This window comes from Cnephaeus nilssonii (assembly GCF_951640355.1).
Source record: "Cnephaeus nilssonii genome assembly, chromosome: 5".
NCBI classification, from domain to species: domain Eukaryota; kingdom Metazoa; phylum Chordata; class Mammalia; order Chiroptera; family Vespertilionidae; genus Cnephaeus; species Cnephaeus nilssonii.
Genome location: NC_137076.1, coordinates 29,112,647 through 29,129,532, shown reverse-complemented (window position 1 = coordinate 29,129,532; position 16,886 = coordinate 29,112,647). Strand labels below are relative to the sequence as shown.

The window sequence follows — 16,886 nt, the reverse complement described above, 5'->3', positions numbered from 1 at the left end:
GCTTCCTCATAGCGCGGACTCCCATCAACCTCCACCTGAGATGGACAAGTAACTGTGGGGCAGGGGAGGCCAGGAAGGAATGACTTCCACCCAGGGGAGTGAGCTGGCCAATTCCATGGGACAAGAGCAAGGAAGGGACTAAAATAGGGGCATGCACCCCATGATCACATAGCAATGTGCCATGCATGGTGTTGGCCATGTCACTCATATGCCACCCACAGGCCTGAAAATACAAAATATCTGACTGAACCCAGGGCCTTGGGAATCAATGAGGGGATGGTCTCTCTAGACCAGGATTCTACTAAGATTTGTCAATAAGAGTTCCAGGAATCATTTATTTTCTCCCACACCTCACCATCAGTTCCATGGACCAACTACAGGACAGGTGTAAACTTGTGTAGGTGAGTTGTGGCATCAGCGAGGCTCACTCCCAGTTCTCCGCGACATCCTAATCAAGTCACGGACACCACTGGAGATTTGTCAATAAAAATTCCAGGAATAAGTCATTCCAGCCTCAGAGTCTTGGTCTTTGCTGCTCCCTCATCTTGGAATGCTCTGCCTCCCAGAGCTCCCCACGAGCTCCCTCTCCTTTCTTATCCCAGCCTCATTTCATCAAGGGAAACCTTCCTTGTTGCCTCACCACCCACCTTATCAAGTCTGGGTTATACACTCTCATAGACCTGGGATGTCTTCCCTCCAGCACTTACTCCGATTATTGTTAACTGTTTACAGGACTGTCTGTCACCCCCATTACACTGTGAGCTCCATGAGGGCAGAGACTGCACTTGTATTTTTCACTGCTGTGGCCCCAGCACCTAACCAGGGCCTGGCACACAGCAGGTGCTCAATAAACATTGGTTGAATCAATAAAGGCATCAGAGAATAAATCAATGTATTAACAAATGAACTGATGGTTTCAGCACACACATGAAGATCCTGCTTCTCCTTGGTTTCCCCCACAGAGATACCGGGAGGTGGTGGGTGCTGTGGGTGTTTATTGGGGAGTATAATTAAATTTGTGGACACTCAAGGGCCAGCCAGCCAACTAATAGCCCCAGGAGAGAGCCAAGCTCATTTAATTAGCAATTACGAGGCATTGATTCCTCATTAGCTCTGGCAACCCCGTCTCCCTTCTCAGCCCCAGACAAATGAAATCTTTCTCTCTCCAGGAGTACTGCCTCAGTGAGTTCATTAACAAGCAGAGAAAATATGATTACAAGACACCTACATGCCAGAGGCACTTTGAGAATGGGGTGGGGAGAGGGGTTCAATGTCTGGATCAAGGCTAATTGTGAGAGTTTTTGTGTTATATATAGATCTCCCTTTGGGAATGGAAGAGCTTTTGGATTTTTAAAAAAGGCACCCGGATACCGCCTTTTAGGGACCCCTAGGAAAGAGGAGTTTCTGCCCTGGTATTTCTACAAATGTCTCCCCCTGGGTCTCTCACAGCTACTCTACATTAATCATTTCACACTGAACACCCAGCCCACCCAGCCCCCACCTCCCCTCCTTCCGTGTCCCTATCAATGTGGCAGCCTCTCCACATCCCAGGGTCCCTCCCCTTGTCATCCATTTCCCCAACCCGGTATTTGCCAAGGCAAGTCATTCTGGGCACATCCAGCCTCTTCCCCAGCCCTCTGCCGCAATCACTGCGTGGTTGTCTCTTCCCTCCCCCACATACACACAACCGTCCATTTATTCTCCACATACAGTGAGGGGTTGTTCTAGAACACAGATCTGATCAAGTCCCACCTTTGCCTTTAACCCTTCCAAGACTCCCATTGACTGAAGGATGAAATTCAAATTTCAAAACACAGCCTGGCTCATCCTGCTGAGAGTATTGCCTGTCATTTCCCCACCAGCTGCCCTTAACAACTGGCCCACCCAGAAGCATCTTGGATTCCTCTAGGAAGCTCATAGAGAGTGCAGACTCCTAGGACCCTACCAATTTGAATAAGCCAGAGGGGGGCGGGCCCCAGCATCTGCATTTTGATGAGCTTCCCCACTGATTCTGTTTTGTTGTTGTTAATCCTCACCCGAGGATATTTTTTCCATTGCTCTTCAGAGAGAGTGGGAGGGAGGGAGGGAAAGAAAGAGAGAGAGAGAGACATTGATGTGGGAGAGACATATCAACTGGTTGCCTCCCGTATGGGCCCCCAGTGGAGGCGGGGAGTGAATCCTCAACCCAGGCTTGTGCCCTTGACCAGGAATCAAACCCACAATCCTCTGATGTGTGGGCCGACACTCTAACCACTGACCCACACCGGCCATGGCTGCACTGATTCTTATTTAGGGGAATCCTTCCTTAGATATAAAAAACAAAATGGCCCAGCTGGTGTGGCTCAGTGGTTGAGCATTGACCTATGAATCAGGAGGTCATGGTTCGACTCCTAGTCAGGGCACATGCTCGGGTTACAAGCTCAGTCCCCAGGGTGGGGTGTGCAGGAGGCAGCCAATCAATGTTTCTCTCTTATCATTGATGTTTCTATCTCTCTGTCCCTCTCCCTTCCTCTCTGAAATCAATCTTCTTATATAATAAAAGCCTAATATACAAATTGTTTGACCGGGAGTTCGACCGCTCACTATGACGTGCGCTGACCACCAGGGGGCAGGGTGGAACATCGCAGGAGTCTGTGATGCTGCGCTGGCAGCAGGTGGTAGTGGAGGTGCTGCTGACGCTGATGGGCCCCAAGGAGAGCTGGATGGCGAGAGTTGGACAGCTGGACGGCGGCAGCAGGATGGTGGAGCAGGTGAGGGGGCAGTGCCAGGCCACAGCGGGGTGCCAGGCAGGAACTGCGGGGCTGCGAGCCTGGGGGCATGAGCTGGGGCCCGATCCCTGCAGGCCACCCTGAGGGACCCCACCTGTGCATGAATTCATGCACCAGGACTCTAGCAAAAAATAAAAATAAAGGTACATAAAACCCACCAACCTTTCATTTCTCCCACAGACCTCTGGGAGGGGGCACCTCCTTTAATCTCACCAGTTTCATCCTTCTCCCGTCCATGCCCAGATCAGTGTTAGCACTTGATAAGTATTCAGTTGACATAAATGCTGGTGTCTGAGCCCCTTTGTCAGACACAAATATGAAGGCCACATGCACCTTTAAAGATGAGCCATCATTTGCTGAGGGCATCTGAACTGAAGGGACCACCCATTCAACTTTCTTATTACATCTGGTCACTGTCCAATTATCTTCATTTGGGATTTCATGAAAGTGGAGTCTCAGACAAGATGGTGATTCCAGGAGCAAAGGTGCCAGAGAGTGAGGCAAAGAAGCAGGGATTGCCAATGTATGGGGATATAGTCCAATTACTCTAGCAGACTCAAAATAACAGTGGCTTAAACAAAAGAGAAGTTTATTTTCTTCCCTTTGACTCAGCAATTCTGTGCCTAGACTTTCACAGATGAGAAATGAATATCTACTTCCACAGAACGAAGGAAGGAAAGGAGAGAGGGAAGGACCCATTTCAGAGGCCGATCAGGTCCTCTTGAGCAATTGATTAAGTCCACATCTGGACTATTTCCCTTATCCACTCTCATACTCAAGGGCCACTAGACACCTCCTTCAATTGTCCAAGAGCTAGGAACCAGGCAACTAGGGACAGCCCTATTGTCCTGGAGTTTGGAAAATTATTCAAATGAGCCCATTTCAGGAAGCCGGGGAAACCTAGCTAACCCCAATGGCTTGCCCTGTATGAGCTGCCCCCGACAGCTCCAGTTTACTGTCATCCTGTCCCTGGTGTAAGGCTTACGTCCTCTCCTTTGGAGCTCCAAGTGACAAAGGGTTCTGCCTTTCTTCTATGTGAGTGTCATTGTGTTGTGTCCCTCCATCAGAACAATATTTAAACCTTGCAAGTACACAGAGCATCAAATTTGCATGTAGCCTTTTTAAAGTGACAATTTCGTGACATTTCATACTTCACAAAGTCCTGCGACCATCACCACTACCTAATTAATTCCAGAACATTCCATCGCCCCCAAAAGAACACAGTTTCTGTTAAGCAGTCACTCCCCACGCCCCTCTTCCTACAGCCCCTGGCAACATTAATGTGTTTTCTGTCTCTGTGGGTTTGCCTGTTCTGGGCATTTCATATCAATGAAATCACACTAGGTGGCCTTTTGTGTCTGGTTTCCTTCACGGAGCAGCATGTTATCAAGGTTCATCATGCTATAGCTTGTGTCCATGGTTCATTCCTTTTGTGTAGCTGAATAATAGTACATCAGATAAATATATTAGGGTTTTAAAACAACCAGATACTATTTTAACAGCTATAGATATATTAGCTCCTATGAGGTAGGTACCATTATCATTCCCCATTTTATAGGCGAGGAAACCGAGGCTCAGAGAGCTGAAGCAAGTTGCTCAAGGTTGCACAGCTCGTGGGTGGCAGAGCCAGGACTTGACTGTTGGCAGTTTGCATACAGTGTCTGCATTTTCAGCCACTATCTTACACCCTTCTCATAGTTTGATACACAGAGGCAATGTGGCAATTGCGACATGTCCCTCAGTCATTTCCACGGAGGAGGAGGCCAAGATGTGGACAGGAAAGGAGACTTGTGGTCACATAGCGAGTCATCCCCAGACAGGGCTGGAGAGGGGTGGTGAGGGCAGAACTCAGATGCTGCATTGTCCAGGGAGGGTGGGGGTCTGCCAGAGAGGGTGCTGATTATATCCTGCACCTTAATGGGTCCTTCAAGAGAGTGGCTTGGGTTTCCATGACAACAGGCAGGCAGCATCACAAGGAGATAGCTGAGTTTCCTCCCCCAACCCATATCTGCCTCAGGAATCTGTGCTCTCCATGCCTGCCTTTCTGGACCCGGAGAGAGCAGCTGTGTGGGTGGTCAGAGCTCACACCTGCTGGTGCTCTCAGAGACCGCCCTGCCTCAGCCGAGCGGCAGAGGGGTGGACAGAAACAGAACACACTGGGCACGTGTGCGAAGTGAAGCAGAAGGGATTAGGCAGAGCGGGGAGCTGCCCCAAGTTTTCCCAGTAACATCACGAATCAGCAAGGGGTTGAAGAAAGCTCTGAGATGGAAATTGCTAACAGGACAGGACAGGACAGGGCAAGACTTTTTCACTGACAGTGATCAGTCACGTTACAGAATGTGCTCCTCAGGGCAGAGAAGGGAGATTTGACAAGAGAGCAGGGGAGGCAATAATTGGAGAAAAAAATCATCCTCGTTTGATCCCACCTGGCCCAGACTAAGTGACAAACCAGTCTGGGTCAGGGGAAGGGAAGCAGGAAAGGGCTGTGAACATCACTGACTTCCATGGGGGCAGCTAGAAAGGACACTGTTGGCACAATGGAAAGTCTTGGAATCTGGATGGTGGCTTAGATGATCGGGCTTATCAGTGTGACATTTCCAATGTTGATCATTACACTGTGGGTCTGTGAGAGAATGTCCTTGTTCTTTGGAAATGCTCACTGAAGTATTTAAGAGTAAAGGTTGTAAAGACTCCAAATTACTTCCCCAAATTATTCAGAAAACATTATATATACACTAGAGGTCTGGTGCACAAAATTTGTGCCCTGGGGGAGGCCCTCAGCCCAGCCTGTGCCCTCCTACAGTCCAGGACCCTCCCCCGCAAGGATCGGGTCTAAGCTGGAACTCAGACATTCCTCTCGCAGACCAGTGTTCTCACAGTCCAGGGCCCCTTACTCCTTACCGCCCGCCTGTTGTGGAGGCAGGAGAGGTTCACACCACCTCCGCTGTGCTCGCCAGCCATGAGCCCAGCTTCTGACTGAGCAGGGGCAGGGGGTGAGAATGTGGCTCAACCAGAAGCTGGGCTTGCTGTTTCTTAGTGATGGCCCCACCCCCTGCCCACTGGTGGGGAGGTGCGATTTGAGGCCAGGCCAGATGGGGGAGGAGCTGTGGGAGGTTGAGGCACCACAGTCGCACCCCGTCCAGCCTCTGCTGGTGCCGCCTCTGTGGAAGGGGCCGCAGTGCTGTACCAGTACCACCATGGCTGGCCTGGTGGAGCAGGCTTGCTGGCCCTGCCCCCCACCCACTTGTCATTCTAGGTCTTCCAGAAGGTTGTTCAGCTGTCCAGTCTAATTAGCATATTACTCTTTTATTAGTATAGATTATATGTGTGTATATATACCTATGCATTACATTTTATGTATCTTATACATATATGTGATATTTATAATACATTATATTTTATTATAAATTATATTATAGATACATCATTATCCTATATAATAAAAGGCTAATTAATATGCAAATTGTCCTCTCCACCAGGAGTTTGACTGGGAGTTCGACCAGGGGGCAGGGCTGGCTGGCCAACTGCCTGTGGCCCCTCCCCCCCACTGGCCCAGCCCAATCAAACCCCATCGGGGCGGGCCGGCCGGACCCTACCCGTGCATGAATTTGTGCACTGGGCCTCTAGTCTCTCTCTCTCTCTCTCTCCCTCTCTCTCTCTCTAATATGCAAAGTGTCCCCTTGGGAGTTCGACCAGGAGACTGGGAGTTCAATCACATGCTATGATGTGCCCTGACCACCAGGGGGCAGCATGGAACATGGCAGGTGATCAGCAGCAGAGGCGGGGTGTTGAGGAAATGAGGGAAGGAGGAGACAGGGAGGTGGGGAGGCGGAGAGGCGGGGAACCTGGGAACCTGATTAGCCCTGATGGCTGGCCAGGGACCGGTGTACCCATGCATGAATGTCATGCACCGGGCCTCTAATATAATATAAACATGTATCATATATACTTATATATCACATTTATGTACATATATAATCCTATATAATAAAGAGCTAATATGTAAATGGTTATCACGCCCTCATGCCATCACACCTTAACTGCTCAGACACTCAACACTGGGAAGAGAGGAATGGGGACCAGCCAGGCACAAATGAGCTCGTGAGAGAGGAATGGGGACCAGCCAGGCACAAATGAGCTCGTGAGAGAGGAATGGGGACCAGCCAGGCACAAATGAGCTCACGAGAGAGGAATGGGGACCAGCCAGGCTGCGGCCCAGGAGAGGGACAAGCCGCTCGCCCCATGGTCCCGGGGACCAGTGCCTACATCTATGGCCCGGGAGAGGGACAAGCCTGCCCACAGTCCCCTGTGGCTGCGGCCGGCCTGGGCGAAGCCAGCCCGGTCCTGGGTGCCTGTGGCCGGCCAGAGGGAGGGAAGCCTGGGTCCCGGGTGCCTGTGACTGGCCAGAGGAGGGAATCCTGGGTCCTAGGTGCGGGGCAAGGCAGAGGCAGTTAGAGGCGATCAGGCTAGCAGGGAAGCAGTTAGGGGCAATCAGGCAGGCAGGCAGAGGGGTTAGGAGCCATCAGGCAGGCAGGCAGGCAGGTGAGTGGTTATGAGCCAGCAGTCCTGAATTGCGAGAGGCAGTCGGACATCCCCCAAGGGGTCACAGATTGGAGAGGGTGCAGGCTGGGCTGAGGGGCCCCCACCCCCGTGGCACAAATTTCATGCACCGGGCCTCTAATATATAATAAATATATAGATTGGGGGGTGACTGCTCATGGGGAAGGGGTTTCTTTTTGGGGTAACAAAAATACAGCAGTGGGCAAAAGTCGGTTTAGAGTTGTTCATATGGAAAAATAATACAATAAATAATAATACAAAAATAAACTGTTTTGCATACTCACAACTATAAACCTACTTTTGCCCACCCCTGTATTTTGGAACTAGACAGAGTTGATGGTTGTACAACATTGTGAATGTCCTAAATGCGATGAGTTGCACATGTTAACAGGGATAATCTTATTTCAATTTTTTAAATTACATACTCAAAGAAAAGCTTCTCTCTTGCTTGTTGTCACAGGGAACCACGCACTCCTGCTACTCAACAACATTTCTATTAGAAATGAGCGAAGGTCACCTTTAAGGCCCTCAATGAGAAAGAAAAAATACATATCATTGAGTGCCACCAATATCAGTCATCTCTGCTTGAGAAGTGGTGACTAAAATGTCCCCCATAGCCAGGCCGGTGTGGCTCAGTGGTTGAGTGTCGACCTATGAACCAGGGTCATGGTTCAATTCCCAGTCAGGGCAAATGCCCAGGTTGCGGGCTCGATCCCCAGTGTGGGTGTGCAGGAGGGAGCCGATCAATGATTCTCTCTCATCATTATGTTCCTATCTCTCTCTCCCTTCCTCTCTGATATCAATAAAAAATAAATTAAAAATAAATGAATAAAATGCCCCCACATAATTTCCCCATGGTAGACCCCCGCCCTCTTTCCCCAAACTTCATGTGTGCGTGGGTATCTTCACAAGTCAGACTTCTGCTATTAAAAAAAAAAAAAGTACACTTCACCAGAGACGGCTAAGAAAGTAGTGTGGACAATGTCTGTTTTTTATTCAGCGATGTGTTATCTTGTAGAAAAAATCAAGAGGACTTGATGAAATGTCCTTTTGATAGATGTGCTTAGCTCTGAATGTTTTATCCACTATGTTATAAAAAGAACCAATTGCATAATTGATTTAGGCACTTTTACAGAGAAGGGACTGTGCCCTCGTTGCTGTCGAAGAATTCCCCTGAAAGGCTGTCTTGTAGGCATGGAGTGAGAGAGTCAATGAGGTTCTGAATGCATCGTGCCTATGCTAGGGTCTATCCCCTGGGTCTTCGCTCTGTGTGTGGTCTTTTTTTATTTGTTTGTTGTGGGGTGTAGTTTTGTGCCAATCTTCATGGAAGGATTTTTTTTTTTCCATTAAATTTTTAGAGAGAGTGGAAGGAAGGAAAGCGGGAGGAGAGAGAGAGAAGCATTGATGTGAGAGAGACACATCGATTGGCTGCCTCTCACATGCACCCTGAGTGGTCCAGGGATCAAACCTGCAATCCAGGTACGTGCCCTTGACCAGCAATTGACCCCACAACCCTTTGGTGCACAGGCTGACGCTCTAACCATTGAGAAACACCAGCTAGGGCCTGTGTATGGTTTTAAAACATATCTCCAAACTTATTGACATCCCTCCCACATCTAACTCCCTTCCCTTGAGAGAGTGGTGTCTAATTCTCTCCCCTTGAAGTGGGTCAGACTTAGCGAGCTTCTCCCAGAAAATGGCATGGGGTGGAAGTGCCCCTGGATGACTGTCAAGGCTGGGTGACACCCCCTAAAGCCTCTGTCTGCAAATGCGGTCGCATTGGGAGTTAGGGCTTCAACCTACGAATTTTTGGAGAATGCAATTCAGTCCACAGCAGTCACCAAGCCTGAGGTAATGTATTAAGCCAAACAGATAACTAGAATGATATGAAACACTGCTTCTTTCAACAACGTTACCTGAAAAATTCCCTATCAGTGAAACATCTCCCAACTTCTTCCTTCCCTCCCAGCCAGGTCTAACCTATTTCTCCTCTGGGTTCCCACATCCCTGACTTCACACCCTGACTTAGCCTCCCTCCCTTGATCAGATTCTGGGTTCTTGAGAACACTTGTCTGCCTGCTCACTGCGGCACCCCCAGCTTGTGGCAAGGAACCCAAAACATAGTCGGTGCTTAGAATATCAATAAACGTGGCTGAACTAATTATATAAAGACATATAACAATACCTCAGGCTGAGGGAAGCAGCATGGATCTATCCAGTCCCTTCAAGAACACAGTGAGACTGTTTCTTAGAATCTAAACCAAGGCATATTTTCCCATTGAGCAGGCAGTCCCCCAGAGAGGAAACAGACATAGTAAACAAACTCTTAGGGAACTGTGTGATTTGGCTAGTAAGTATAGACAGTAAAATTAAAGCCACAGGCTACATTGAACCCGGTTCCAGTTACTATTGCTGCATCGCAAACGACTCCAGAACATACGATCTTAAAACAACCATTTTCTTACATGTCATGGAGTCGGTAGGTCAGGAATTTGGGCAGGGCTCAGCTTGGTGGTAAGGCGAACAAGAGGGTCTACACTGGTCTAGCCAGCATGACGGTCTTGACTTCTTTCACGGGGGCTGGCTTCCCCAGAGAATAGTGGATAATTAGTACCAAAATTGAGAGAAAGACTTTCCTATAATCCAATTGGATAAAAAATTCCTTCAGAACCTTAAAACAAACAATTAAACAAAACAAAACAAAACAAAACACCAAAAAACACACGAATGAGCCCGCTCAATGTGCCAGCTTCCCCTCGGCCTCAACAGAGTTCCCTTTCAGTTTCCCTCCAAGACTGCGTTCCCTCAGCAGGACCCGGGACACCAGCACTGAAGCAGCGAGAGACCCTCACTGGAGCTGTCTGGATTGAGCGGCCTCACACCTAAGCTGTCTCACAGCCCAGCCGGTGCACACACAAGCTGTATCACTAAAGCCTCCCCTCATGACTGCACCCCGAGAATTTCTGAGGGTACTGCCTTGGAGGCCACCACCTTCAGTTGACAGGGTGAGTGAATGAAAGAATAAATGCATGAGAAGTGAGTGCACGAGATTGACCCTTAGGGCCACCTGTACTTACTGCACCCCTAATATCCTCGCCCTGCCGGCTTTCCTGCCTTTCCGAGCGCCCCCTGTCTGTCAGCAGCCCAAATCAGACTGCTCGGCCGGCTTAGCCAGCTTTCCCTCTTGGTAATAGGCGCCAAGTTGCTCCCGATGACTTCTGGGGAATGTAGTCTTTGGCGCTTGCTTGCGTTTCCTGTTGGCTTCGGCAGTGAGACAGTCACAAAACTTCCTTGGGTCCCATAAGCTATCGCGATGGCATTGCATCTCGGGAATTGTAGTCCTCCGTTGACAGTTTCCGCTACAATGGGCGGCAAATGGAACGACAATTCCCACCATGCGCCGTGCTAAAAGTTCGCTTGGGGCTAGCCCGCGAACTTCTGGGAGATATAGTTCTCAAACCTCACAGTTCCTTCCCTATCCTATAGAGCAGGCCGGCTCCGAGGACTACATTTCTCTATGAGCTCCCATTAGACCACGGCTCCCGGCAGCGGCAACCATTTTGTTCCGCCCAAGGAGCCCCTAAGATGGCGGCGGGGGAGACGGTGAAGGTTGCAGCCGGACCCTCCGGGCTCTAGCCCACCGTCTCCCCGTCTCCCGGCGGCCAGCCCATGGCCTGGCAGAGGTCCGGACCATGGACCTCCGCACCGTCGTGTACAATGCCGCCCGCGACGGCAAGCTTCAGCTGCTTCAAAAGCTGCTCAGCGGCCGGAGCCGGGAGGAACTGGACGAGCTGACGGGCGAGGTGGCCGGCGAGGGGACGCCGCTGCTCATCGCCTCCCGCTACGGCCACCTGGACGTGGTCGAGTACCTGGTGGACCGGTGCGGCGCGAGCGTGGAGGCGAGCGGCTCGGTGCACTTCGATGGCGAGACCATCGAGGGCGCGCCGCCGCTGTGGGCTGCCTCGGCCGCCGGCCACCTGGACGTGGTGCAGAGCCTGCTGCGCCGCGGGGCCTCGGTGAACCGCACCACGCGCACCAACTCCACACCCCTGCGCGCCGCCTGCTTCGATGGGCACCTGGAAGTGGTGCGCTACCTGGTGGGCGAGCACCAGGCCGACCTGGAGGTGGCTAACCGGCACGGGCACACGTGCCTCATGATCTCCTGTTACAAGGGCCACCGTGAGATCGCCCGCTACCTGCTGGAGCAGGGCGCCCAGGTGAACCGGCGCAGCGCCAAGGGTAACACCGCCCTGCACGACTGCGCCGAATCCGGCAGCCTGGAGATCCTGCAGCTGCTGCTCGGGTGCAACGCTCGCATGGAACGCGATGGCTACGGCATGACCCCGTTGCTGGCCGCCAGTGTGACCGGCCACACCAACATCGTGGAATACCTTATCCAGGAGCAGCCTGCTGGGATGGAGGTGCAGCCAGGGCTGGCCCAAGAAGGTCCCTCCAGCCTGGGATGCGTGAAGTCCCAGGGGGCCAGCTGTTGCAGTTCCTCCCCAGAGGAACCACCTAGTGAAACTTATGAGAGCTGCTGCCCCACCAGCCGGGAAGCTGCTGTGGAGGCCTTGGAATTGCTGGGAGCCACGTATGTGGATAAGAAGCGTGATCTGCTTGGGGCCCTGAAACATTGGAGACGGGCTATGGAGCTGCGGCACCAGGGGGGCGAGTATCTGCCCAAACCCGAGCCCCCGCAGCTGGTCCTGGCCTATGATTATTCCAGGGAGGTGAGCACTGCCGAGGAATTGGAAGCACTTATAACCGACCCGGACGAGATGCGCATGCAGGCCCTGCTGATCCGAGAGCGCATCCTGGGGCCCTCTCACCCAGACACTTCTTACTATATCCGTTATAGGGGTGCCGTGTATGCCGACTCAGGCAATTTTGAGCGCTGTATCCGCTTGTGGAAATATGCCCTAGACATGCAACAGAACAACCTGGAGCCTCTGAGCCCCATGACGGCCAGCAGCTTCCTTTCATTTGCGGAACTCTTCTCTTATGTACTTCAGGACCGGGCAGCCAAGGGCAGCCTGGGCACCCAAATTGGCTTTGCTGATCTCATGGGGGTGCTCTGCAAGGGGGTCCGGGAAGTGGAACGGGCCCTGCAACTGCCCAAGGAGCCTGGGGACTCTGTCCAGTTCACCAAGGCCCTGGCCATCATCCTCCACCTGCTCTATCTGTTGGAGAAAGTGGAATGCACGCCCGACCAGGAGCATCTGAAGCATCAGACCGTCTACCGGCTGTTGAAGTGTGCCCCCCGGGGCAAGAATGGCTTCACTCCTTTGCACATGGCCGTGGACAAGGACACCACAAACGTGGGCCGATACCCAGTGGGCAGATTCCCCTCCCTCCAGGTGGTCAAGGTACTGCTTGACTGTGGGGCCGACCCAGACAGTCGGGACTTTGACAACAACACCCCGTTGCACATAGCTGCCCAGAACAATTGTCCGGGGATTATGAATGCCCTGATTGAAGCGGGGGCCCACATGGATGCCACCAATGCCTTCAAGAAAACAGCCTACGAACTGCTGGATGAGAAGCTGCTGGCTAAGAGCACCATCCAGCCCTTCAACTATGTAACCCTGCAGTGCCTTGCAGCCCGCACCCTGGACAAGAATAAAATCCCCTACAAAGGCTTCATCCCTGAGGAGCTGGAGGCTTTCATTGAACTGCACTGAGAGGCTTCTGAGAGGGGAGAAACCTGGAGAGGTGCCCACACCAGTCCTTGCCATCTCTTGGTGAGCACTTCAGGTGGCGTGAAACAGGAAGAAGGGCTCTCCCAACCCCACGGCCGTTCACCCAGCAGAAAGTGGGGAAAGGAGTTAGCTATTGGTGCTAGGAGCCTTCAGGATCATGTGCTCGGAGAACTGTCTTTCTCCAGGAGGACATGCACCCGTCCTTCATTGGGAGAAGATGCACCACTTTCTGCACATCCCATCTGCCTGGGTCTAGGAAGATTTTGCTTCCTGAGAGGCAGAGGGATCAAAGCCATTGTTTTCCTATACTAGAAACAAGCAGAAACTGAAAATTGGGTCTGTCCTTCTTTGCCCCTTATGTGGCTGGATAAACCCAGCCACAAAATGCAGTGTTAGGAATGGGGGCTCCCAAAGTGGAAAGTTGGAGACTCAAGAAGCAAGACCATTTCTCACTTCTTACAGCTGCACCCCACTTCCTCCCACGTTGCCATAGCTGTCCCACACAGGCAGGACTCTGTTTAGGGTAGCCTGCTGCTTGCATAGCTTGGGCTGGTTTGGTGTTCTGTTTATTTAGTAGGTGGGCAGGCTACAGGCATCACAGGAGTTCTGAGGTTTTGCTGCCATATTTTTTTTTCTTAAGAATTTGAAATTTTCTTTTAAGACTTGACAGGTTACTTTTGTGCACCAAGGGTTTTGTCATGCCTGAGGTTCCCAAGGCCCTCAGGAGCAAGCTTTGTTGTGTGAAGAATTTGGTGGAGGAGGTAGAAGACCACAGTATCGGTTCCTAAAATGCAGGTGGCTGTACGTTTCTTAAAACTTCACTCATTTGCCTTTTACTTGAGCCTCTCGTATTTCCATCCTCATTAGAGAAGTATTTTTTCTAAACAGGTTCAGGCCAAACGCCCAAGGAGCTGAGCTTGATGTGTTTCCCACTGAGTGAGAACTAGCAAGGTTGTTTTGGGGCTTGGTTTTTCACAGATTCTGAGTTAGAATTGAAGGCCACGTCAGCCCCACAAATCATATACAAGTGCACAGTATTGTGGGTATAGCCACCCTAAGTGGCTCCAGCTACTCTTACCATTGCTCAGGTCTTCCTAAGGAAATCCTAAGCAGCATTAACTCCATAAATCAGCTGGATGAGACAGTGAATGCTGAGAGCTGAGATGATACAAAATCTTGGCTTTCCATCACTCAGGGTATAAAGTGCCTGTGTTCGAGAACCTGCTGCAGGGAGGTTTTTCTTGGGTAGTACTGCTTATGCCCTGACAGGCAATAGGGGACTCTTCCTGGCCTATTTGAACAAGAGTGAATAGCAGAAGGGGACAGAAGCTCAGGTCACATTCAGGACAGCAGCATCCTTACCCACACCTCTCCTGCAGCCTTGTCAAATGGCAGCTACACGGAGGCCTCGGACACCACAGCAGGTCCATGGATACTCTGCCCTCTGAGAAAACTAGGCCTCGTGTGGATTTGCAGTGTTACTAAGGATGTTATTTATTCACAAGACCAGGATTTACCCTCCGTGGAGGTGGGAAACAGCACAGAATAAAGAAATGAGGCCATTAAATTGTGAGTCCTGATGCTGGTGTTTGTCATTAAAAAGAACATTAGAAGAAAACCACCCAATAGTTCCTTGCTGGGGTAGGTGGGGAGAAGGGAGGAAAAGGGTGCCCCTGAGAGTAAAAGTCCACTTAAAGGAGATGCCCTCAGGCTGCTGCCATCTCTAACGAGTTCATATATATATATATACATACATATATACATTTTATTGTTGATAGTATTACAGATATTTCCCATTTTACCTCCCCCGCCTTACCCCTCTCCTCCCAGCCTCTACTCAGCCCCCCAGGTCTTCATCACCCTATTGCCTGTGTCTCCATGGGCTATGCATATAAGTATATAAGTTATTTGGTTTATCTCTTCCCATCCCCCCCCCCCATCCCCACATCAAAGTATGTCAGTCTGTTCCATGCCTCCATGCAGGAGTTTTTCTTTATGTGCTGGGGCTCTGTGTAAGATTTCATTCAGAAATGGAGTATTACTGCACAAAAAGGAAAAGTGTACACCACCTGCCTTAGTTCAAACCCCTCCCTTTGCATGGAAGAGAGGGTGGGCTTGACCCGAAAGGCGAGGAAACAGGAAAGCCTGCCAACTCAATGAGACCCATAGGTGGAACCGGTGGGGGGCTGTGGCCCCAGAGGTCTGTTCATGAACTTGGTGGGTTTCCTGGAGCTGCTTCCAGCTTAGGAAAATCCAGGCCTCCCCTCTTTTTTTTTTTTTTTTACTGCCATCTCAGTTGTGAAATTCTGTGGGTTTTTTTTTTCCACATTAGCACAGTCAAACTCCTACCCAAAGCACTGCCAGATTGGGTTTTCCCAAGCACCCACTGTTTGCCAGTTCCCTTAAAGGGGAAGGCTTGAGCTGTTATTCCTGAGGTTGATGATTTCCATGTTCTCGCCTCCTGTGCTCTGGTGACATTTTGCCTCCAGTAGTTCATTGGGCTGGAGGGTTCTCCCTCTCCTGATTTCACTGGGTGCCCAACAACCCTCAATAGCTCATACCCACTCAGGTACAACATGAATATATCCTTGCCTTAAAGGAGTGGATTTCAAATCAACAGGTGCTCTCCGAGCCGTGTCCTGGGAGACACATAACTGCAGAAGCATTTATTGAGCCCTGACTGTGTGCTGGCACCATTCTACGTGCTTTAGTGGGCTGCCTCCTTAACTGCTCACCACAGCCCGGTCAAGTAGGTATCATTCTTTCTATTTTGAGGTGACAAAGGGTGTTAGGAGGCTCACCAAAAAGTAAAACGGATCTGTCCTTACAGACTTCCCAGTCAAAGCCTTCCCCGGGTCAGGTGAGGGTGGTTTCAGCAGCTCAAAACGAGGGTGTCCTGATATGGCAGCCAGCAGAATGGAAGGCACCTTTCTGCCAAAGACCCAGCGTTCACGTTCACTTGGATTGGAACAATCAGTAGCCCAGAAATGGGGGGTGGAGGAGGAGCCCGCCGCCCTAAAACATCTGTACTCCAAGTGACATTGGGGTTCTGTAAAATGGAACAGGTTCGATGGAGGAAGGCAAAAAACAAAACAAGAAAGCACATGATAAAATTATTACCTGTAATTTATCAGTGAAGAAACAAGTTCAGAGAGGCCAAGTGGCCTGCTCAAGGCCACACAGCCAGGATAATGACCCACTTCACTGATAGCTGAGCAAATTGAGGCTCAGTGAGGGGTAGGGATTTGCTCAAGTTCACTCAGCCAGGAAGCATGCAGCCCGCCTCACCAGTGGAAGCCACAACCCCCACTCACTGTCACTTCCCACCTTACTTCCTGCCACCATAGAACTGAAATTCTGCTCATTTGCTCATTTACTTGCTTAATAATGCCTTTCCCAGACCTTCCAGATCCCCATGAGGGTCTGTCTTAGTCACTGCCAGGCCCTTAGCACCCATGTGTTGAGTAAGGAAATGGATGAATGCCTGTCAACTCCCGAAATCTCAGTCCTTGGACTACTTGAGGCAGCAGCAGGGGACACGGGGGGGCAGGCCCTGATGGCTTGGCCACGCACAGAACCCGCCACCCCCACGGGATTCCAGCACTGTCATCTGAGCAGTGTTTACCAGAGGGGAGGGGTGGGGAGGGGATCAGATCGTCCTGGCCCGAAGTTAAAGATAGCACAGCTCCGAATCACATCACAGGCTGGAAAGGTGAGATGACCAACCGCTGGCACCGCAGGGCACTACATGTGCCCAGGGAAAGGATGGGTGGGGGTGTGGATTCCTGTGGGAGGTGCTGTGAGGGCTGGACAGGGAGTGTGGTTCCAGCCAGTGGCTGTCCCAACATGTGTGAGGCAG

At 51.0% G+C, this 16,886-nt stretch overlaps 1 protein-coding gene across 1 annotated transcript; it reads left to right on the top strand.

The window, feature by feature from the left end:
• The first annotated feature begins 10,864 nt into the window (after positions 1-10,864).
• FEM1A (fem-1 homolog A) lies at positions 10,865-14,584 on the top strand. Its single transcript, XM_079770572.1, has one exon. The coding sequence runs from the start codon at positions 11,021-11,023 to the stop codon at positions 13,007-13,009; it is 1,989 nt and encodes a 662-aa protein (XP_079626698.1). The 5' UTR covers positions 10,865-11,020; the 3' UTR covers positions 13,010-14,584.
• Positions 14,585-16,886: the final 2,302 nt, after the last annotated feature.